Here is a 23,624-nt window from a genome sequence, read left to right as displayed (position 1 = left end):
GGAGCCTCGCCACCACCCCAGGATACTTAAAGGAAACTGAAACAAAAGAACAGTAACTACAGGGGGTGTGAGTGATTGCTGGACCCAGGCTAAAAGGAGATTAGCCTGTAAAAGGGAACATTCTGGAACTGGTGAGGATCTTATCTGTATTCAGTTTGATTAGACATAGATTTGCGCATTTTATTTTATTTTGCTTGGTAAATTACTCTGTTCTGTCTGTTACTACTTGGAACCACTTAAATCCTACTTTCTGTATTTAATCAAATCACTTTTTACTTATTAGTTAACTCAGAGTATGTGTTAATGCCTGGGGGAGCAAACAACTGTGTATATCTCTCTATCAGTGTTATAGAGGGCGAACAATTTATGAGTTTACCCTGCATAAGCTTTATATGGATTATTTGGGTTTAGACCCCATTGGGAGTTGGACATCTGGGTGCTAAAGACAAGCACACTTCTGTGAGCTGTTTTCAGGTAAACCTGCAGCTTTGGGGCAGGTAATTCAGACTCTGGGTCTTTGTTGAAGTAGACAAGAGTGTCTGGCTCAGCAAGACAGGGTGCTGAAGTCCTAAGCTGGCAGGGAAAACAGGGATAGAAGTAGTCTTGGCACATCGGTTGGCAGCTCCCAAGGGGGTTTCTTGATCCAACCCGTCACACCTGCTTGTGGTGATTTTGTGAGCGTCCCGCTGGCCTGTCTGCAGGAGGGCAGATTGGATGATGTGAACAGCCTTGACATCTCTGAGCAGCTCCGGGTGCAGGAGTGGTGCTGCTGGGGGGCAGTACAAGGGGTCACTTATAGTCACTCCTCTGTGGGTACTGGCTTCCAAATGGGATGTGTTCATGGTTCTCCCACTAGGAGCTTTTAGAAAGCTCTGAGCATGATTTGCAAGGCTGGAGGTTTTTGACACAGGCAACAGTTTTGCTAAGTGTGGAGACAATGTGCATGTGCACGCAGGCCAAGTTCAGCAAGACATTGATTTCTTTGGTGGCAAACCGAAAAATCCAAAAAAATATTTTTGGGTTTTTTTGCTTTTCTTATCAAAATAGAGAACTGAAAACATTGAATGAAATATTTTGACATTTTCCATTATTTTTCTCAACCAAACTATTTGTGAAATCAGGGTGAGTTTGCCGAATAGTTTTGGTGGTGTCCCCAAAAATGCATTTTTCGGTGAATTTATTCTTTGAGACAAAATATTTGCCCAGCTCAGTGTGGCCTCTAGACAAGGCAACTGATAAAGCACAAGGCATCCTGCTCTTCTACTGGATCCGATCCCATGGCAGCTCCAAGCTATGGACCAGGGCGCCCTGAGGCAGCTGTTTCAATGGCCCATTTTCCCCAAACCTGTGAAAATCGAGTTTCCCCAGGGGATCACAGATCCAAACGCACCAGCTCTGCCATGTAGCGCTAAGAGCCGACTCACAAGGAGCTGCTCCACAGGGAAAACAGTGCAATCTTGACAGGTTTCAGAGTGGTAGCCGTGTTAGTCTGTATCAGCAAAAACAACAAGGAGTCCGGTGACACCTTTGAGACTAACAGATTTATTTGGGCATAAGATTCTAGCCCACAAAAGTTTATGCCCAAATAAATTTGTTAGTCTCTAAAGTGCCACAAGGATTCCTCGTTGTTAGTGGTAATCAAAGCCTCCCACTCCCTTCTCCCATGCTTTGACCAGCACTGAAATAGTTAATGGTGCTGCCATTCAAAGTCCCAGCACTGGCCTTTGTGTGAGCCCACAATGAGATAATGGGGCAGTTCACACCTTTCCCAGGCTTTGGAGAGTCAGAGGCCCCTGTCAGGACAGCTCCTTCTCAGTCACCCAAACTCAGGCAGCCTGTGCTGCATCTCTCGAGTCATCTTTTGACAATTTCCTCTGCAACGGTAACAGCCAGAGACTGGTCTTTTTAAATGACAGCAGAGATTCTAGGGAACAATTGTGACACCTCCTAATGCCCTCTAGCTCCTGCTTTGCCCCCCAGCAAGGGGCGCTCCCGCACTTTGGGAAACCTGGAACCCTTCCAAATGAAGGATGCTAGACAAGGGTTCATCCACCACAGTATAGACACAGTGAGCCAGGGAACCCAGGGACAAGATGTTTCCAATCTGTGGGATGGATGGGAGAGCTGCCCCTGAGTCGGCTAAAGAGGGAAACTCTCCCAGGAACAAATGCTTCCGGGGGAACTGACTGGCCTCGTGGAGGGTTATGGCCTCTTGTGCAGGTTCTGAGGCCTACCTCACTGCCTCAAGAGCGCCCCCTCTGCTAGGGCAACTGCCCGTGGATGAAGCCTAATCAGGTTAGAACACCATGCTCTAGCCGGGGATCTTAACCTGCTCCTAACAGACAGCTCCCTCTCATAGTGTGCAAAGAATCCTGTGGCACCTTATAGACTAACAGACGTTTTGCAGCATGAGCTTTCGTGGATGAAGTGGATATTCACCCACGAAAGCTCATGCTGCAAAACGTCTGTTAGTCTATAAGGTGCCACAGGATTCTTTGCTGCTTTTACAGATCCAGACTAACACGGCTACCCCTCTGATACCTCTCATAGTGTGGGCAGCCCCACAGCCGCAGAAAGTCATTGCCCTGAGCGTGGGAGTCAGTCTAATTCCTAGTGGCTCCACAACTCCAGAACTCAATTCTTGTCTGTCTCCTTGGCTCCCCACAAAGAAACCACCCAAGCCAGACCCCTGCCGGAGGCTTGTACTGACATTGTCCGCTTCAGGGCACCCCTCAAGGAGGATCTGAAGCGCCACCAGCAGCCTTTCAAAACAGAGCAGGGTCTTTTAGTGAACTGGAACCCAGCATGGGAAGTCCTTAGGTCAGCAGAGAGAAATAAAGTTAAAGACAGAGTCCATCTGGCCAAGCAAGAGCAATCCACCAGCCAAGTGCTTAGGATGCCAGTTCTGATTCTGGCTCTCTGTCTCACTCAGTTCAACCCACATAAGAGCAAGCCAGCCTCTTCCAAAAGCCAGCTCTGATTCCCTTCCTCCACCTCTTACTGACTGGAGATTAGTCCTTTGTCTTCAGGCAGAGCCATGCTGAGTTCACATACTGCCTGCCTGAGCTTCTCACACTGTAGCCTCAATTGTTCAGTCCTTGGGGCTTCCACTGGCTTTTCAGATTCTCTGTTGTTATGGGTGGGTTCCCACCAGTTCCTTAAGGACCCATCCTGCCACCCCAGACAGTGACTTATCTCTTTTGTACCCATTGGGTAGCAACACAAAGTACAGAGGGAAACCGCAGTACAGGTAGGAGTCACAAAAATATTACAGAATGTCCCCACTTCGCCATGGGCCCTAACTGGCCACCTGGCTGGCAGTGCCAGGAAAGAGGGGAGGATCGAGCGGAGCTGTTTGTGGGGCAGTGCGAGAATCTTCCATTGCCATTTGTGTGTTGGGGGATAAGGAGATGAATGAGCCTCCAGCGGCGACTTTCTGGCACCTCCCACCAACAAGACCACCACACATAGTGGCTCACTGGCCAGTTGATCACACGTAGGGGCCTGTCATGCCAGGTGCTGCACAGACACAGAGCAAAAGACCTCCCCGCCCCAGGGGCTTCACAGTCTGGACAGGACAGACACAGGGTGGGTGGGGAAACAGAGGAACTTGCCTAAGTCACACAGCAGGCCAGGGAATAGAAGCCAGGTCTGAGAACTCCTGAGTCCCAGGCCAGTGCTCTCCCCACTGGGAATCGCTGCCTACTTGACTCACTTGCTGAGCCCAAGAGGCACTAGGGAGCCAGACTGTCAATAGCCAGGATCCCAGGATTGACTTGCATTCCCTTGGAATCTATCACAATTGCAAGTGTCAGGTTCCCAGCATGGCACCCACCAGAGCTCTCTAGGGAAACCACCAGCTCCGGAGTCCTCAGTGCCATCAGGAGTCTCCCAGCCAGGCACTGACCCAGCACAGCCCTACTGAATGAGGGGATCACCCAGGCCCCAGCCCAAGGTAGCATTAAGGCTCCCCTGTGTTGTCTGCATCAGCTCATGTAGGATGATGTCACTGAGCATTCTGAAAGCTCCTTTGCCATTGGCCAGGCCCTCAGTGACATCTGCACCCAGTTCCAGAATTTAAACCATGCATCTGTTTGGCCTTGATTCCATGGGAACGGCAGGGCCCCATCCCTGCATAGTGACCCCCAGTCTGAGCCATATAAGCCAGCCATAGCCACCACTGGGGTGAGCTTGTTTTCATACTTGGGAATAGATTGAAGGGAGGCTGTTATCTGAGAGATAAGGTAGGAATTTGCTAAATAAGTGGCCTATAAAAGGAGCTGAACTCTGCTTAATGAGCAGAGTGGGAGGGGAGGAGCAGAGCAGGACAGGACAGGACAGGACACAACACAACTCAACTTCCAGAGAAGGACCTTCTGTGAGGTGGTGAGTACAGACAAGATTCTGTGGGAAGAGTTATGGTGGAGTAACATCAGGGTTTGGTGCTTAAAATTAGTCTGAAAGACTTAAAGAGATTAAAGGAATCCCAGAGACACAGTCAGGTATCTGGTTTCTAGCTCTAATGGTGGCCTCTCTTTGCTCAGAGGGTTAGTGGCTGGGAGGGGAAGTAGCTGCTGTGGAAACCTTCTTCTGAGAAAACTGGAGGTGGGAGTTGGTAAAAACTAAAGGCAGCCCAAGTTTCTGAACTGAGTAGCATTGAAGCTTGAGTTGAGCTGCTGGGAAGGGGGGCAGAGAGCTAGCAAAGGCTCTTATAAAATATTTAGTGGGAGGCTTTATAGCCTCCTTAACCTGTTGAAGCTGTGACAACAGCAATACCTAGCTTTTCTACTGAGCCAAAGCACTATGTATCTCAGAGTGCTTGGTGCTTGGCAACAGAGCAGTGCAATGCTGTCCCCATTTCATGGCTATAATGCTGCAGTATGTGTCCTGGGCTTCTTAGCTCTATGAGCCAGGTCTTTGTGCTGACCCTGTAAAGCAGGAGTTCATAGCATATCAGGGTTGGAAGGGACCTCAAGAGGTCATCTAGTCCAACCCCCTGCTCAAAGCAGCACCAACCCCAACTAAATCATATCAGCCAGGGCTTTGTCAAGCCAGGGTTTAAAGATTCCACCACCTCCCTAGGTAACCCATTCCAGTGCTTCACCACCCTCCTAGTGAAATAGTGTTTTCTAATATCCAACCTAGACCTCCCCCACTGCAACTTGAGACCATTGCTCCTTGTTCTGTCATCTGACACCACTGAGAACAGTCTAGCTCTATCCTCTTTGGAAACCTCCCTGCAGGTAGTTGAAGGCTACTATCAAATCTCCCCTCACTCTTCTGCAGACTAAATAAGCCCAGTTCCCTCAGCCTCTCCTCATAAGTCATGTGCTCCAGCCCCCTAATCATTTTTGTTGCCCTCTGCTGGACTCTCTCCAATTTGTTCACATCCTTTCTGTGTGTGTGTGTGTCGGGGGGTGGAGGGGTGTTGCAAAACTGGATGCAATACTCCAGATGTGGCCTCACCAGTTATCAACCTTTTCTTTCTGAGGCTCCCACAACATCCTATTAAAAACTCCACAGCCCACTTGTACCACCACAACTGTTTTTCTGCATATAAAAGCCAGGACCAGCATTAGGGCTTTAGCAAGCAGGCAGCTTCCCAGGGCCCCATGCCACAGGGGGTCTCATGAAGCTAAATTGCTCAGGCTTCAGCTTTAGTCCTGGCTGGTGGGGCTTGGAGCTCCTGTCTTCAGCGCCATGCAGTGGAGCTTTGGCTTTCTAGGTGCTGACAAGCCTAATGCTGGCCCTCCTGAAACCTGCTGGTGGCCCCCAAAGGGCCTGTTCCCCCTGGTTGAGAACCACTGCTGTAAGGCACTGGGGACTTGATCTGCCTTGCCTGGCCGCTTGTACCACTGCAGGTAGGCATTGAGGTGAAGTGGCTGTGAAATGCCACTAGCCCAGGATGGGCATTGACTGGCATAACTGTATAACACTAGACTAGTCCTGCTAGTTAGCTTCCCAGTGTAGCCAAGTAACGCTGCTAAAATGGAGCAGAGTTCTCTTGGTGCTTTGCACACGCATTAGGGCTGAGCCCCACCCTGTGTCTCTGAAGAACACTCAGGAGTCCTTACCATGCAGAAAGCAGCACTTAGCACTCTGTCAATACCCTCCACTTGGAGACAGACTGGAGACTGAGGCGTGGCCTACACTTAAAACAGCAGCTAAGGTGCTGGAGGAGATGGCTTTCCTGCAGTGACAGGAGGAGCCCTTCTCACAATATAGGCTGTGTCAGAGGCCATGGCTACACTTGCAAATTTGCAGCGCTGCAGCAGGGTGTGAAAACACACCCTCTCCAGCGCTGCAAATTGCGGCGCTGCAAAGCGCCAATGTGGTCAAAGCCCCAGCGCTGGGAGCGCGGCTCCCAGCGCTGTACGTTATTCCCCACAGGGAGGTGGAGTACGGACACCGCTGGGAGAGCTCTCTCCCAGCGCTGGTGCTTTGACTACACTTAGTGCTTCAAAGCGCTGCCGCGGCAGCGCTTTGAAGTGCAAGTGTAGCCATAGCCTGAGCTATGAAGTTACGCCAGCATAATTACAGCACTATGGCTACAGTGCTATAGACCAGTGGTTCTCAACCTATTTACCATTGTGAGCTGCATATGCAGCCCACAATGTGTTGTGGGCTACATCCAATACTACCTATATGGCCCTGATTATGTCATATGGGCTGCAGCTCTCTGTACTGATTGAGCTGCAGGCTGAGAGCCACTGCTATAGACCCTGTAGTGTAGACAAGCCCTCCTGCTTCAACAGCTGTCTGCATCCCCAGCCAGGTGCCAGCTGAAGTGTCAATATCTCTTGGTGAAAACCATGCTCCCTGCCTGCCGGTGTGGCTGGGATGGCTCTTTGCCAGCTCCCTGCCATCCCCATGGCAGGTGGGCTCTGCTACCAATGCCTGTGGCTCTTGCCTTGAATCTATGGAGCCTGGTGTCTAGTTAACAGCCCAGCTCCTGGAGATGTGATGCTGGGAGGATGCTACTGGCCTTCAATCACCTAAGGCCTAGCCTTGCTGTAAGGGGACAGCTGGCCCCTCCCTGGGGTTTCTGGGCTGGCCCTCTCCCAGGACATAAATGGAAGGGCCAATGAGAAATCAAGATCCTGAGACTGACAGTCCCCAAGACCAATAGGGAGAGGCAAATGCTCTAGGTCAGCCTGATTGACAGGGCAAATGGACCAATGAGGGAGTCAGGAACCTGGGGTCCTGTCCTCTGTGAGCTGGAGTTGCCTGAGCCTGCGCAAGGCGGAGCTAAGGGGAGAGCAGTGGGCGGAGCTGGGCCAGAGGCAAGGCAGGGGGCTGCAGGAGCTGTAGACGCAGGCTGTGCTACCAGTAACACCGGAGCTGGGTGCAATGTGGGGCAGCAGGCCCAGCGCAGGGGGACACCCCCAGGCACGAGGACTCGCAGGTTGGACTCGGAGGGGGTTGTTTGTGACCCCAATGGGGGACAATGCTGGGGAGCAAGGTCCTGCCCCCAGAGCATGAGGGTGTGTGGCCACCGCCAGAGCAAGTGTCTGACCCGCAGTGTCATTGCAGCGCAGCCAGGGCCTGGCCAGGAGGCCTGGGATGGGCGAGGAACAAGCTGTGAACTTTCCTGAGGCCGCAGAGATGGCTGGCTGTGGTGTCCCAGTGCCACAGGGTGGGGTCCTTGGGTCTTCGTCTTTCCATTTCTGCATTATTTTTCTTATTGTTCCTTGCTGTGTAATACATCCTATTCAGTTTGAACTTAATGTACTGCTCGCTGGGGCCAGGGAAGTGGCTGGTGTGGAGAGAGCACCCTGGAGGGGAGACACCCTGGCCTAAATGACCATGACGAGACTAGAGGTGAAGCCTCCCAGGGATCTTGGGCCCAGCCCTGTCAGGATTACAAGGACTCTGTTGCACAGGAGAGCAGAAAGGGAGGCCTTCAGGTCAGGCAGACATCTGGGTAAAGGGAGTGGGAACAAGGACTCAGATCCATTTGCTGCCCAATTCCACTGGGGTAGTGCAGCAGCCAGGAAAGTTTCCCCATATGTTTCCCTGCTTACACTGTGGTTGCAGATAAAATCTGGAAACATGTGTAAAGTCTCTGATCTTATCATTTATTACTCTTTAAAATCTCATGGTCTCTGAGTACTTGGAGGAGGCTGTTACCAGGTGTGATCTCACTGAATTTACCCTCAGAGCCCTGATCCCATCCACATTAAAGTCTATCTTAAAGACCCCATTTTCCCCTGCAGTTTTCCTCAAGTGTGTGTGTCCTTCCCTCTATCATCTGAGACTGTCCTAGTGGGAACTTTCCTGACACTGCACAATGGGTGCTACTTTAACCCTGATAACACCCCCATTTCTAGTCTGTTTCTAGCTGCAGGGCTAATGGTTTCCTGCTTCCATGTGCTGCCAACTGAAACCCTAAGAGCTTACTGGCCAAACCACGGCCATGCCATGCCCGAGGTCATCACTTGTACCCTCTGGCCAAATTTCTAACTCTGGGAACAGAAACAGCCCGAGCTCCACATAAACAGTGCTGGGGCTCCCCTTTGCTCTCTGCTGGGATCAGCTGTGTGTGGAAGGGGAAAACTGGGCCTTCAATATGGGGGTGATAGCTGCTGAAGGCATCACCCCAGGCAGTCTACCCCTCCTGGCCTCACTATCTGTGCATCCGACTAAGTGGGTATTCACCCACAAAAGCTTATGCTCCAATATGTCTGTTAGTCTATAAGGTGCCACAGGACTCTCTGCTGCTTTTACAGATCCAGACTAACACGGCTACCCCTCTGATACTATCTGTGCATCGTGTGCCTTCTGTTGTGCAGGTGTGATGGATCCTGAGCGGCTCATCCAATGCCCCTATGACAAAAACCACCAGATCCGAGCCTCCAGGTTCCCCTACCACTTGGTCAAATGCGGAGAGGTAAGAGCAAGCTACCCAGTGAGACAGAGTCTGAGGTGCCCAGAGGAGATGGCCACCTGTCTTTGTTCCCTGTAACTATTTTCCTCCGCCTCCAGTGCAAACCCCAAATGGGAAATGACTGCCCAGGAAGGAGCACTGCAGAAAAGGATCTGGGGTTTATAGTGGATCACAAACTAAATATGGGTCACAATGTTTGCTCTTTTTGCAATAGTATTACATTATTCTGGGATGTAATGGCAAGAGTGTTGTAAACAAGACAAAAGAAGTAATTCTTCACCTGTACTCAACACTAATAAGGCCCAAGCTGGAGTATTGTCTTGTTCTAGGCCTTGCACTCCAGGAAAGATGTAGACAAATGGGAGACAGTCCAGAGGAGAACAACTAAAGTGACTAAAGGTCTAAAAAACATAACCTGCAAGGAATGATTGGAAAAATTGGGTTTGTTTAGTCTGGAGTGGGGGGCAATAGGTCTTGAAGTAGGTAATAGTTGCTATAAAGAACAGAGTGATAAATTGTTCTCCTTATCAACTGACAACAGAACAAGAAATAATGGGTTTATATTGCAGCAAGGGAGATTCAGGGATTATCTAGGGAGACTTTTAAGATAAACACCTAAAATGGGGTAGGTGACACTTCGTCCTGACTCTGTGCAGGAGATGGACTAGATGACCTGCTGAGGTCTCTTCCAGACCTACATTTCTGTGAAACTCACATTTGGGGCTTATCTTCACTGCCCAGGTAACTCGGGTGTTGCCCCTACCCTGGCTCCTGTCCATCCACACAAACCCTCTGGCCCAGGTGTGGTGCTGCTTCACACCTGGGTTAGCCAGCCCATGCTGGAGTAGGAGAGAGTCTGATAGCCTCTCTTGGTAATCTGCCCTCTCTGCACTGAAGATCCAGACTTAACCTGATAGTCCTCTAATGCTGTCCCACAATTTGCTCGGGAGCAGCTCAGCTGAGAGCCAGCAGCTACACCACCTCCACTTCCTCTGTGCCCCCTTCCCCCTGAAATCTGAGAGCCTTGCATGAGTGAATGTGGCCCCAGCAACTTGGGCAGGGCTCTGTGGTGTGGCTGTTACCTGGGCTAGGCCAGCCCAAATGCTGATTGCCCGAGTTATGTCTTCACTGCAGAGTTAATCCTTGGAGACACCCAGGCTTCAAAAACTCCTGAACTTCAGGGCAGCTTGGATCCAGTGAGGGGCCCCGGTGCCTTAGTGAGGTTACACTAATGTCTCTTTAGGATACTCTGGCTGCACAAAAGGACCTGAAGCACATGGAAATGGTCTCCTGGAACAACAGCCTGCAGAGGGGCCTCCCTGGGTCGGATGCAGGCTCCAAGCTAGCCCAGCTCCATGTCCAGATGTAGGGAACAGGTTGTGGCTGCATTGGGTGTAGCTAGAGTATCTGCTATACCTGTGTTCTGCTGCCCAGGGGCCATGAGAAGTAGAGCCCCATAAGTCAGAGCAGCCCAAAGGTTGCTCTAATTTGTAGCAGCAAGGGCAGGAGCAGCTCAGTCCAAGTCTAGGGAGAGCTAAGGTAGCCTGAAGACAGTCCCCCTGTTCCGCTCCCCACCTCTTCCTGGACTGGGCTGGAGCAACCAAGAATCAAACCCAAGAAATTCAGCACTGCTGCAGATGTACCAGGTTCCCTGCACATACAGATATGTCTACACAACAGCTAGGGGAAGAGTCTCACAGCCCAGGTAGATGGGCTTACAGTAGTGGGGCTTGAGCTAATACAGTTAAAAATCACAATGTGAATGTTGTGGCTTGGGCTCTTAAGCCCGCTTCACACTGTAGGTTTGAGAGTCCAAGCTCCAGTCCATGCTATAGCGTCCACACTGCTATTTTTAGCGGCTACTTTGAGCACCACTAGCTCAAGTCTCTGTCCAGTCTGGAGGCTTGCTCCCAGCTGCAGCATGTGAACCTACTGAGTGGTGCTCTCTCAGTAAGCACTCGCCAAGGCAATGATTTGTTTCCGGCTTGCCAGTTTTCTGGCTCTGATGCATCCCTAAGAGGTCCTCTCAGCTGCCTCCCCCTACGAGCAGTTGTGGAAGCAGTGAGCAGAACTCACGACGGTACCTCCCTGCTGTCTCTGCATAGTGGTATCTTGTGGCTTCTCTTCCAGAATAACAAGAAAAGAGCCAAAGAGCTGGCCACGTGCCCCTACAATGCTCGCCACAGAGTCCCAAAGCGAGAGCTCCAGCTGCACATCTCCACCTGCACAGACAACAGGGCGCCAGAGCTGTTCAGTGGTAAGCTTAGGGGAGTGGGGGGAGCCGGCGGTAGCACACCTGCTTTAATACGTGCCTGCTCCTGCTGACTGACTTGACCTGCCCCAGCCTAGGGAGACTGCAAGGGAGTCTGTTCTAGGGCATTTTGCTCTGGACACCAACGCAAGCCCCGAGCATACCCTGCACTCATCACAACTACTGTAGGTCCACTTGGTCTGAGCAAGGCTGAGTGCTGTTGCCCAGCACATCTCTCTGTACCAGCAGCAGCAGGTGCTGGCTTAGCTGCACTGCTATAAATCGTGACCATGCAGAGTTTGCTCTAGTGGCTGAAATCCCAGCATAGAACAGGCTGGGCTTCTGCTGCTCTTCCTTCATTGACAGGTTCTGCAGGAATTGGCTAGAAATCCCTTTCCCTCCCCAATGCCCATAGCCTGCAGGAGATGAACAGCTGGCTCAGGAAGTATCCTCATGGCTAGCTGGGGGACATGCTCCCTGCCTGGCACAGCAGGGGGCAGGTCACCTGGCATCACTGAAGACTCCTGGTCTCTACCATCTGCTCACTGGGGCAGGAGCTACTGACTCGCCTAACATCTCCCGGGGGAGGGGAAGCGGCTGGCCTGCAAACCTGCATCCAGAGAGCAGAGCACTAGGGCCCAGCATTTCTGAAGTGCCCAACACCAGGCTTAGGGTGCTGGGCCCTGCTGAATTGCTAACTAGGTGCCAGGAGAGCCAGTGGGGAACTTCTTTTGTCAGAAAACACTGTGCTTCATTGATCTCCTCCATAAACACCTCCTGGGAAAGGGTTCTTTGGGCTTTGACACACACTACAACTTGAAAAATCTTAGTCCCATTCTTTGACTCTTGAAATAAGAAAATCCAGTTTTCTGGTTCAAAATGACAATTTGAAACTAATTGTAGTTAAACAAAATAGTCAAAAATGAAACATTTTCACTTGAGCCAAATGCGGGGGAGAAGGCGCTAGCTGAAACTTGGTGAGGTTTTTTGTTTTTGTGTGGTGGCTTTTACTTTTTGTCCTGCTTTCAGACAGGAAAATCACATTTCCTTGGTTTTCCTGTCTCAGCTGCGATGAGAACCTGGCCCCACGGCTGTACTGAGAACTCTGGAGATCAGTGTGTGTACTGAGCCCCATAGGGCCGATGGCATCAGCTCTGCGTGAGCCCCATTTATAGCAGTGGAACCATATTGGCCCCATTGTGTAATGTCAGGGTGATTGTGGGGAGTTCTCTGGTCTTCCCAGCTAGGGCTGTAGGAGCCAACACTTCTCAGCTTGTCAAGCTGTTTGGCTTTTAAAGGCTTCTCCATTCTGTGCATGGCAGGAACTTGAGGGTGGATGAGCTTGTGCTCTGGGGAACAAAGGCTGTCCAGCTGGCTGGAGTGAGCTGGGGCCAGTGCAGGAGAGCAGAGACCCTGGACACACTTCAGTCTGACCTGAGCCTGGCTCTGAGGAGAGTTCAGAGACTCTTCACCAGCTAAGGAGCATTTCCAGTTAAATGTGACCTCTGACCTCCCCGTAATGCTGGGCCTCTGGCTAACAGAACTGAGCCCTGATCCACTTAGACAACCATGTTTCACTCCTAGACCAGCTACCCTGCTTCTCCTCTTCCTTTCAGTCCTGTAACATGTCTCCTCTGCTTGCAGGGACATCAATGACTTTCAGTCCCAAGCAGGAACTGAAAGAGACTCCAAGATCCTGGCAGTGTCCCCCCTGCCAAGAGGACTGGGAGGCAGGTGAGTGGTGGTGAAGAAGCTGTTGTCTCTGATGTCATTGGCATGTGGTAGCTATGCCTCACAGGACTTGGCTGAGGCTATGATTACACTACAAGTGTTAAAGTGTAGGCATTTACTGCAATAGTGGAAGGAGGTTTTTTTAGTCACTGTAGTTTAATCAAGGAGGCAGCTAGGTCAGTGGAAGAATTCTTCCATTGACCCACCAGTATCTATACCAGGGCTCAGGTTGGCTTAGCTACATTTCTCAGGGGGCGGGTGAATTTTTCACACTCCGAAGCAACATAGCCGGGTTGACTTAAGTTTTAGGTTAGAGCAGGGGTCGGCAACCTTTCAGAAGTGCTGTGCCGAATCTTTCATTTACTCTGATTTAAGGTGGTGTGTGCCAGTAATACATTTTAACGTTTTTAGAAGGTCTCTTTCTATAAGTCTATAATATATAACTAAACTATTGTTGTATGTAAAGTAAACATGATTTTTAAAATGTTTAAGAAGCTTCATTTAAAATTAAACTAAAATGCAGAGCCCCCCAGACCGGTGGCCAGGACCCAGGCAGTGTGAGTACCACTGAAATTCAGCTCACATGCCTCCTTCGGCACGCGTGCCATAGGTTGCCTACCCCTGCCTTAGAGCGTGAAACCACACACCATTCTGCCTTTAGCTTTACCAGTCACTACTATACCTTGTCTACATATGGAAGCTAATTGGTGTTTAGTGACCCTTCCCTGAGTATTTCAGAATCAGTGACTTTAATTCCAGAATAATTCATGTGCTTCGTAAGTGAAGAAATCCTGGAATAAAATCATGCTTGTTCTGAAATGGCACTATCCCAGAATAGCTACTCTGGTCAACTCCCCCTGTCGATAACCCACTTTAGACAGCTGTGGGCTTTTGCTTTAAATAGGATTAAAGGTTTGGTGTTAGATTGTGGTGGCTAGGGTTTCACTCAACCAGTTTAACACATGCTAAAGTACAACTGTTTTATCTTGACTAGTTTAATAAACTAAGCTGTATAATGCAACACTTACCACATTTAAATTCTAAAGAAGGTGTCCAGTGGGCAGGGGTCTGAGGGTGTGTGGTTAACATGTCAAAATCCTACTGTGGCCAAAGCAAGCTGTAGCTGACAAGGCTGTGTCTGTCTCCACTTGGGGAATTTTGGGGGCACTGACAGGCTTACCCCCTCACCTCCCTGTGCTCCTGCTGAGCTTCAGTATTGTTGGAATTTGACATCAAGGCTCTGGGGCTGCAGGTTTAATATGGTGGCACTTTGTTTCCAGCTGCTGAGGTTTCTACTGTGCCGGGGTCCTGATGGCTTATCCAAAGCAGTGGGCATCTCTTCCCTGAAGCCCCATAGCATGGACAAGGCCAGCTCCCTATCGCTAAAATCAGTGAGAGCAACCACTGGCTCCTCCAGGGCAGGCTGAACCCTCCTGCTGGATCTTGCATAAGTAGTTAACACATTTCAAGGGACCATTCATGGTGAAGTGGTCTGTTAACACCCCTCCAGTTGGGGGAGGGGGAGGGAGTTGTGGTTTGATTACTGTAATAAACCATAAATCCAGTACGCCATCATGTACCAGCAATGCCCCTCTGCTATGTACATTGGCCAAACTGGATAGTCCCTACGTAAAAGGATAAATGGACACAAGTCAGACATTAGGAATGGCAATATACAACAACCTGTAGGAGAACACTTCAACCTTCCTGGCCACACAATAGCAGATTTTAAGGTAGCCATCCTGCAGCAAAAAAACTTCAGGACCAGACTTCAAAGAGAAACTGCTGAGCTTCACCTTAACTCAGTGGTCCCCAACCTTTTTCATCTGGTGGGTGCCAGGCAATGAGCCACAGAGGACTGTGGCGGCGGACGAGCATCCGCCGAAATTCCACCGACAAGCAGCAACGTCAATAGGCAATGCCGCCGACAAACTGCGTCATCCAGAGGCGTCACTGTCGAAATGCTGCTCATTTTTGGCGGTGACACCTCTGGATGACGCAGCTTGTTGGCGGCATTTCAGCTGATGCTCGTCTGCCGGACAGTATGCGGGCGCACTTAGATGCCCCGGTGGGCGCCATGGTCCCCACGGCACCACGTTGGGGACCCCTGCCTTAACTGATCTCTCACCCATTGTTTCATGCTCTGTGTGTGTGTATATATATCTTCCTACTATATTTTCCACTACGTGCATCCGATGAAGTGGGCTGTAGCCCACGAAAGCTTATGCTCAAATTTGTTAGTTTCTAAGGTGCCATAAGTACTCCTGTTCTTTTTGCTGAGCTTCAGTTCATTTGCAAACTTGACACCATCAGCTCAGGATTGAACAAAGACTGAATGGCTAGCCAGCTACAAAAGCAGTTTCTCCTCCCTTGGTGTCATACCTCAACTGCTAGAAGAGGGCCTCATCCTCCCTGATTGAACTAACCTTGTTATCTCCAGACTGACTTCTGGCCTGCATATTTATACCTGCCTCTGGAAATTTCCATTACATGCATCTGACGAAGTGGGTATTCACCCATGAAAGCTTCTGCTCCAATACATCTGTTAGTCTCTAAGGTGCCACAGGACTCTTTGTTGCTTTTCATAAATCCAGTGTGTCTCAGTCCATGGTGTGTGTTTTTTTTTTTTTGTGTCTAGCAAAGTTAGAAGTTGGTGCCTCTACAAGGAGCCACATTTTAACTTCTGAAGAGCCGCATGTGGTTCTGGAGCCACAGATTGGCCACCCCTGATCTAGACCATCCCTGACAGGTGTTTGTCTAACCTGGTCTTAAGAATGTCCAATGACAGAGATTCCACAACCTCACTAGACAACTTATTCCAGTGCTTAACTCCCCTGACAGGAAGCTTTTTTTTCCTCCCTTCCCCTATGACTAACCTAAACCTCCCTTACTGCTATTTAAGCCATTGCTGCTTGTCCTATCTTCAGAGGTTAAAGAGGACAATTCTCCCCCCCCCCACCTTTTATGTACTTAAACTTTTTTTTTTTCCTCTCTCCCTCCTCAGTCTTGTCTTCTCTGGACTAAACAAACCCAGTTTTTTTCAATCTTCCCTTATAGGTAAGGCTATGGTTTAGTCACAGGTATTTTACTAAAAGTCATAGGCCGTAAACAAAAATTCCCAGCTTGTGACTTGTACTGTACTTCTGACTAAATCTTGGGAGTGCTGGGGGCAGAGAACCGTGGCCAGTGAGAGCTGCTGGGAGCTGAGGGACATGTTGCTGCTTCCAGGGAGCCCCCCACGGTAAACGTCGCCCAGAGCCCTTACTCCTTCCCATGCCCCAGCCCTGAGCCCCCTCCCACACCCAAACTGCTCCTCTTGCTGTTGGGTGGGGGTGCCCAAGACTGACCCAGCAGTGGCTGGTGCAACTGACCCAGGTGTTGCCTGAGCTGCTCAGGCAGCCCTGGAGTCAGCTGCACAGGCTGCTGCAGAAGTCATGGAAAGTCATAGAATCCATGACCTCTATGACAAACTCACAGCTTTACTCATAGGCAATGTTACCTCTAATTTTTTTCCATCCATGTTATATGGGGTTGGACTAGATGACCTCCTAAGGTCCCTTCCAACCCTGAGATTCTATGATATATGCACTGAGGTATGTATGGATGTGCAGCACCAGTAGAAACCACCTATATGTATTTAAATTTACCATAGTGATAATTACTCCAGCAAGGACAGGTTAGGCATTTTAGAACTCACTACTCAAACTACCATTTACTTCAAACCATTTCTCCAGTTTGTCCACATTTTAAATTTTAATTGTATCCTCCAAAGTACTTGAAACCCCTCCCAGCTTGGTATCATCAGAAAACTTTATACATGTGCTCTGTATGCCGTTTGTTTGAAACCAAATATGGATTCCAGTGTGAGGTGGCAGGGGTGTGCAGTTGCGGGGAAGGGGGGTTATTTCTCTATTGAAGCAGGTTCTCTTGGGGTATTTCGGTGTCCCATTCTCTGATTGGAGCTACTTCTGTGGCGTGTCCTTTGGTGAAGGCAGTTTTGAGTGTGTTAAGGTGTATATCCCAGACTTGCTGCTTTGAGCATATTTTGTGGTATCAGAATGTCTAGCTGTAGATAACAGACTGTTTGGCACCCAAATAGCTTGAGAGAACCTGCTTCAATATGGAAATAAAACACCCCTCAGACTGCACACCCCTAGTTGTCACCTGCCAACCCATGCTGCAACCCAAACAAGTACAATGCATACCAGGTAGGGAACCCTTCCTGAACCCCTTCTTTTGCCTCCCTCAAGCTCTCCAAGGTCCTCACAGATTGAACACACCACCTCAAAGCAGCACCAGACCCTTCTGGAACAACAGATGCAAAACTTGTAGACACATCTCTACTACTATAGTGATCACACACACCCACCCACCCCCCTCTTTCAAGATCCAGGGCTCTTACATGTGCCTATCAGACCATGTGGTGTACTAAATGCCCCAATAACTATGGGGGTGAACCCAGACAGACCATCACTGCTCTCGAATGAACTCTCAGAAAAATGTTAAGGCAAAAATACCTATCACCTGTGGGTGAATAATTTTCACAAAGTCATTCACTCTATATCTGACCTCAGTCCCCATCCTCAAAGGAAACCTGCACACACCCTTCAAAAGATAGACCTGAGAGCTTAAATTCCTAACTTTGCTAGACACTAAAAATCATGAACTGAAGAGACACACTAGAGTTATGTATCGGGGGGTAGCTGTGTTATTCTGTAGCCACAAAAACAACGAGGAGTCCAGTGGCACCTTAAAGACTGAGAAGATGTGGGGGAGGACTAGCTCAATGGTTTGAGCATTGGCCTGCTAAATGCAGATTTGTGAGTTCAATCCTTGAGGGGGCCATTTAGGGATCTGAGACCAAAATCTGTCTGGGGGTTGGTCTTGCTTTGAGCAGGGGGTTGGTGTAGATGACCTCCTCAGGTCCCTTCCAACCCTGATATTCTATGATTTAGTTGGGCATAAACTTTTGTGCATTAAAAAAAACCAACTTCTTCAGATGCATAGAGTGAAAATTACAGATGCAGGAATAAATATACTGACATATGAAGAGAAGGGAGTTACCTTACAAGTGGAGAATCAGGGTGGATGTGGTCCACTCCCAATAATTGATGCTGATTGGGTGGTTCCTCAGTTTCTCCCACCACAGTCAGTGTAGTGTGGCGATGAATTTTTTTACCTTCAGTCCATTTGGTATGTTGTCCATCTGTTTGTACGTGGAGAGGAAGCTATCTGTCTGTATCTGTGCAAAAGCTTATGCCCAAATAAATCTGTTAGTTTTTAAGGTGCCACTGGACTCCTCATTGTTTTTGTGGATACAGACTAACACGGCTACCCCTCTGATACTTGGCATCATGCAAGGCACTGAATTTAGCCATATGAAGTGGAAATCCATAAACTTCATGAAAAAACTCACAAATACAGACTATATGGTGAGAGATTGTGCCACACACTCTCAAAGAAACTGAGGAACCACCTGATCAGCATCAGTTATTAGGAGTGGACCACATCCACCCTGATTGACTTTGCCTTGTCAACACTGGTCTTTAAGGTGCCACCAGACTCTTAATTGGATTTATGGCTTATTACAACAATCTGTAACCCACTAACATTTCCCCCGGCTGTCTTCCGAAGGGTTTTAACAAGTCACTTCACCTTGAACGGTCCTTTAGTGTAAGTAGCTAGCACATATTCTAAACAATTTGTTCCACCTTGTGTTTAGCTGTGATGCTCTGAGTACCTTTCCCAGCCCTGAAGATGAGCTCTTTGTGGTTCCAAAGCTTGTCTCTCTCACTAACTGACATTGACCCACTAAAAGATATGGCCTCCCCTACCCTGTCTCTCTCATATCCTGGGACGGACACTGCTACACCAACACTGCAAACATCTCATGAGTTGTCAGCCTTGTCAGTCTCTTGCAAACAAGTCTATATCCTGCTCCAACCCTTTGTGCCAGGCCCCCGCCTGTCAATAGCAAGCTTAACTGTTGTGCAGGTATAAAACCTCTCTAGCTTGTTACTGAGGGCCTGAGCATGCACCGTACAGGGTGTTGGCAACGCTCCCAAATCCCAAGAGAGAACCCCTTCCAACAGACCAGCTAGCACCCCTGGCATTGTGGTTCCTCTGCATGCCCATGCCCCTTATAACTCGGGAGGGCAGCAGGAGCAGGACTAGCACTGTGGGCACTCATAAGAATGGCCATACTGGGTCAGACCAATGGTCCATCTAGTCCAGTATCTGGTCTTCTGACTGGTCAGTGCCAGCTGCTTCAGAGGGAATGAACAGGTCAACTTCCAAGTGGTCCACTCCCAGCTTCTAGCAGTTGGAGGCTTAGGACACCCAGAGCATGGAGTTGCATCTTCCTTCTGAAACACAGCTCAGGAGAACTCTGGAACAGGATCTGTTCCAAGTAAGTGGGCTGGGGAGAGAGCAGGGCCAATGGCCTCTAGTTCATGTTATCTGTGGGTGTAGAGTCGTGGTGTGTTAAACCGGTCCAGAAGCCTTTCATTGTGCACTCACACTAGGCTTTTCCTCCTCAGATGCAGATGAGTCTGCTGCCAGTTCTCCTTTTGTTCTTGGCTTCAAGGCAAATTGCACCTTAAGCACAAGTCAAAGGTAAGAGCTAACTCTCCTCTAACGTCTTCTAGCAGCCACTCTGCACCCCTTTGGGTGCAGCCACAGATCAGGCCGGTCCCCCCACTGGTGTGAATGTCCCAGCTCTACTATCAGAGGGGTAGCCGTGCTAGTGTCAAGAGCTGTGGCACTGGTAACTTTATTGCAAGTCTCGTGATCCTTGGTGGCTTTTTTTGTAAAGCCCCAGCAGCTGGGAAGCTAAGAATGATTTCAAACACATGTCTAGATGTGCCCTCCCCTGGTTGAGAGGAAAGGTTGAAAACATGGACTGTGTGAGCCTAAATGCTCTGTAACCAGCAGGCAAAACTAAACCAACTCCTAAGATTTCATGGGGTTTTGGGGCCTGACTTTTAGGCTGGTTTGTGTTTAACACTTGGGGCTGGCCACACTGTTTGACCAGCTGGGCCCCTGCCCCTCTAACAGCTCTGTGCACTCCTGCAATAGTCAAACTCTTGGATGCTGCCATTCTAGGTGGGCGGCCAGAAATCTAACGGAACTTCCCTAGACACACCCCTGCAGTGCCCAGGGCTGTAATGGGCCTGCTTCTGCTCACATTACACCCGTACAGCCTGACTAAGGGCTGCAGATTGCATGGGTATAAGTGAGGTCAGAACTGGGCCAGGACATGGGTCTGCTGGGCATAAATGGAGCCACCACGAGAACTGCTTGGAGACTCCTGCCTGAATTTGCAGGGGTAGGAAAGAACTGATGTGCCCAGGTCTCTCAGATAATGTGAACACTGTCACAGGGCAGCTGGCCCCAACGGTCTTGGCCCCATCCATGACATGTTTTTCCTCAAGTGGGGAAAATGAAAGTCATGTGACTGGGTCATGTTGCCCACCAATCAGGTCTCTGTGATAGTTAAGGCAAAGTCCTGGGGAAGCTGCAGAGAAGAAGGCAGCTCCAGCTGGGTAGGACTGGGAGCAGCCTGCCAAGGCAAGTCAGGCTCCAGGCAGAAAGGCCTGTGAGTGGTGTGATGAGTGGGGAAGGAGGCAGCAATCATGTTAGAAATACATTGCTCTAGTCCTGTTACACTCCCCCCACCCCGCCTGCATGAGGGAAGAAGCCCAACTCAGTTTCTGTTCCTTTGGGTCTATCAGGATCCAAAACATCTGTCAGTGCCAGAGTCTTATTAAATTCCATTAGCAATTTCACAGACATCCATGGAGCTTCTCCTAGCTTATACCCATATAACTGAGAGCACTGGGGCTCCTTGATCCTTAACCCTTCTCATGGCTTAGGGCTTGTTGTCTTTACTTAGGGTAGGTCTATACTTACCCGCCGGGTCGACGCGTAGAGTTCGACTTCTTGGAGTTCGAACTATCGTGTCTAATCTAGACGCGATAGTTCGAACTCCGAACGCGCTCCCGTCAACTCCGGAACTCCACCACCGCGAACGGCGGTGGCGGAGTCGACGGGGGAGCCGCGGACTTCGATCCCACGGCGTCTGGACAGGTAGGCAGTTCGAACTAAGGTAGTTCGACTTCAGCTACACTATTCGCATAGCTGAAGTCGCGTACCTTAGTTCGACCCCCCCACTTAGTGTAGACCAGGCCTTAGAGTGCTACAGCTGTAGTGCTGTAGTGAAGTTGGGAGAGCGTAGCTAACGAGAGGCGGTAGCTATGTTGATGGCAGAAGCCCTCTTGTCAACACAGCATTGTCTACCTGGGGGGCTAGGGGGGTGTGGGGGTGTGGTGTACACCTGGCCTCAGACAATGCAGTGTGGCGAGTTCCCAAGCTCTTGAAGCCTGGCAGTTACAGGGGCACTAGGGGCAGGAGATCCAGAGTTCAGTGGAATGGCAGCCACACTGTAGCTTTGGGGGACAAACAGCTGAACACCAGAGATGTGGGGGGCTCTTACTGGAAGTGAAATATCCCTCTAAGGGAACGCAGGCTGAGTTCCAAAGCAAGACTGGGATATGCAGGAGCAGTCAGCTGTTGGCTGCTTCACCCTGAAATCCTTGCTTTGTGAGTGGAACATGTCCAGCCGTTTAAACACATGGCAGCAGGAAATGCTGACTTAAGCCAGTTAATGTAAATGTGCTTTCTAAGCAGGGTCCGAGTGGTGGTAGCACCTGGGGATCTCAGATGGGGAGCAAGACCCCGCTGTGCTAGGGGCTGGGCAAACCAGCCAGACTGTTCATGCCCCAGAGAGCTCGTGGTCCAGCCACTGTGGGCACATTCTTCACAAACCCTCCTGGCCAGGAGTAAAATCCATGCAGGTGCCTGAACAGCTGCAGTTTGCCAAGGTGGGAGGGGGCCATCGTTCACCTGGGCTGAAGGTCCAAGCTCACGTGTGGGCTGCATTGGGAAGGCCCATGGCAGCTTACAACCAAGGCATTGCCCCTGCCCTGGGGACAAGACTTACCTGTTACCGGGGTATTGTGGGGAAACAATCCAGTGCTTGCTGACATGGAACAGGATAGAGACACACTGCCAGGACTCCCTAAGGGAAAGTCCAGCTGTCAGAAGGGGGAACCCTCAAGCACACAATGGTGGCAGATCCCAGGGAATGCCATGAGGTCCTATTTAGAACTGGCCTTTCAGAGCTGGGTAACCTGGACTACGGTGCATGTGGCAGTGGGGGTGGGGCTTATGGAGGCAGAGTCCCGTGATGCAGGCATGTCCTATGCAGAAAGCATGTGGGAGCTGTCTGAAGGGACTATCTGGCAGCCTGACATGGGCCATGCTAACTCCTCATCCTGGTGTATATGTACTAACTCCTCTCCATTTCCATCTCATTGTCCAGTCTTGGTGAGGCAGGCCAGGATGGAAACCAGCAAATGCAGGCCGTGAGCACCTCAGCAGCAGCATGGACTCCGAAGGGTCACTCCTGGAGAAATGGTATGAGGCCAGGACACCATGGGAGTGGGACTAAACTGTGTCTGGGAGGTGGGGAAGGGTCACGATATAACATCAAGTTTATCACAAGAGTCCGTATGTCCCTGCTGTACTGGGTCAGCCCTGAGTCTTACTGTACTCATGTCTTGGGCATGTCTTGTACTCCAGGACATTTGCTGTCCGGTCTCGAAGGGACTAGTTACTAAGGTACTTGCTCAAGGCACACTGCTTTCATGAGCAGAACGTGTCCTGTAGCTGGGAGCCAACAATCCCATGGAATGAGGGAGCAGTCGAATGAAGATCCTAAATGAGAGTGGACTCCAACAAAGCTGCTCCCTGCCCAAAGTGAATGTTACTGAACTAGTGTCACTTCCTGCAAGCTCGGTGTCCTAGAGGACTTTCCTCCACTAGAAACAGGCTGATGTTCCTTTTGAATCAGAAGCTCCCTGGGGCTATATAGTGCACACTAAAATAGTGCCCTCTTGTATAAGTAACATGTGACCCTAAGGCCTGGTCTATGTACAGATCTTGTACTGGCAGTTAGGTCAGTGAGGGGTGTGACTTCTTAGCACTGTAGTCCCCAGTACCACCCCTAGCGTGGATGTAGTTCTACATGTTTATATCAGTAGAGTTTATTCACCTTCTCGTATAGGAATAGCTATCCCAGGACTAGCACTCCTATACCAGCATAACTGCCTCAACACTAGGGTGCATCACTTTAACTGTACTGGTATAGCCGGGGGCTCTACCCTTTGATTCGTTGCCTTGGCTTCTGACTCTGGAAACATGGTCTTCAGCTTCTGTAATCTTGACATAACTCAATCATGGCATGTGACATTACAGCAGGACCTGCTGTTTATAAATGTAGTACCTTCCCCCGCCTATAGTCTGTCATCATTCCTGACTCTCTCTCTCTCTCTCTGCAGGATCTCTGTGAGGCTCTTGCTGTGGGAAAGAGCAGCCTGGAGAACAGTTGAAGCTTTTAAACTTGTAGATTTCCCCAATAGCCATTTTAGACATGTTCTTAGTGTCCAGACTGAGAAATAAAACTTCCCTTTGTATCAACAGTGTGTTGCGTTCTCTGCTTCCAGAAGAGACCATGTCAGTGTCCTGACAGATGCCCCAGTGCCACATTAACCCTTCTGAAAAGTGCATTTCCCATCTACTCTTCCTTCCCAACAGAAGTGGCTTGGATGGAATGAACCCTTCATTGCCTTTGAGGAACGATTAATAAGACTGGGACTTTTCCTGAAAAGAGACAACTAAGGGGGGGATATGATA

The 23,624-nt window shown here is 49.8% G+C and overlaps 1 protein-coding gene across 7 annotated transcripts in view; it reads left to right on the top strand.

Moving 5' to 3' along the window:
* Positions 1 to 23,400, top strand: part of LOC123353653 (gametocyte-specific factor 1-like) — a 55,363-nt gene extending 31,963 nt beyond the window's left edge. Inside the window, exons 1-7 of one of the 7 annotated variants that reach the window (XM_044994945.1) lie at positions 4,073 to 4,185; positions 8,793 to 8,890; positions 11,018 to 11,144; positions 12,783 to 12,872; positions 19,409 to 19,484; positions 22,252 to 22,346; positions 23,270 to 23,400. In XM_044994945.1, the coding sequence (XP_044850880.1) occupies positions 8,798 to 8,890; positions 11,018 to 11,144; positions 12,783 to 12,872; positions 19,409 to 19,484; positions 22,252 to 22,346; positions 23,270 to 23,280 (492 nt within the window). In that variant the 5' untranslated portion in view covers positions 4,073 to 4,185; positions 8,793 to 8,797 and the 3' untranslated portion in view covers positions 23,281 to 23,400. Of the gene's footprint in view, positions 1 to 4,072; positions 4,387 to 7,239; positions 7,406 to 8,729; positions 8,891 to 11,017; positions 11,145 to 12,782; positions 12,873 to 19,408; positions 19,485 to 22,251; positions 22,347 to 23,269 lie in introns of those variants that run through there. The other 6 variants (XM_044994943.1, XM_044994942.1, XM_044994944.1 and 3 more) reach the window with 6 other exon arrangements.
* The last annotated feature ends 224 nt before the right edge of the window (positions 23,401 to 23,624 follow it).

Source organism: Mauremys mutica, chromosome 20 (genome assembly GCF_020497125.1).
Source record: "Mauremys mutica isolate MM-2020 ecotype Southern chromosome 20, ASM2049712v1, whole genome shotgun sequence".
Classification (NCBI taxonomy): domain Eukaryota; kingdom Metazoa; phylum Chordata; order Testudines; family Geoemydidae; genus Mauremys; species Mauremys mutica.
This window is presented reverse-complemented; position numbering and strand designations above follow the sequence as displayed.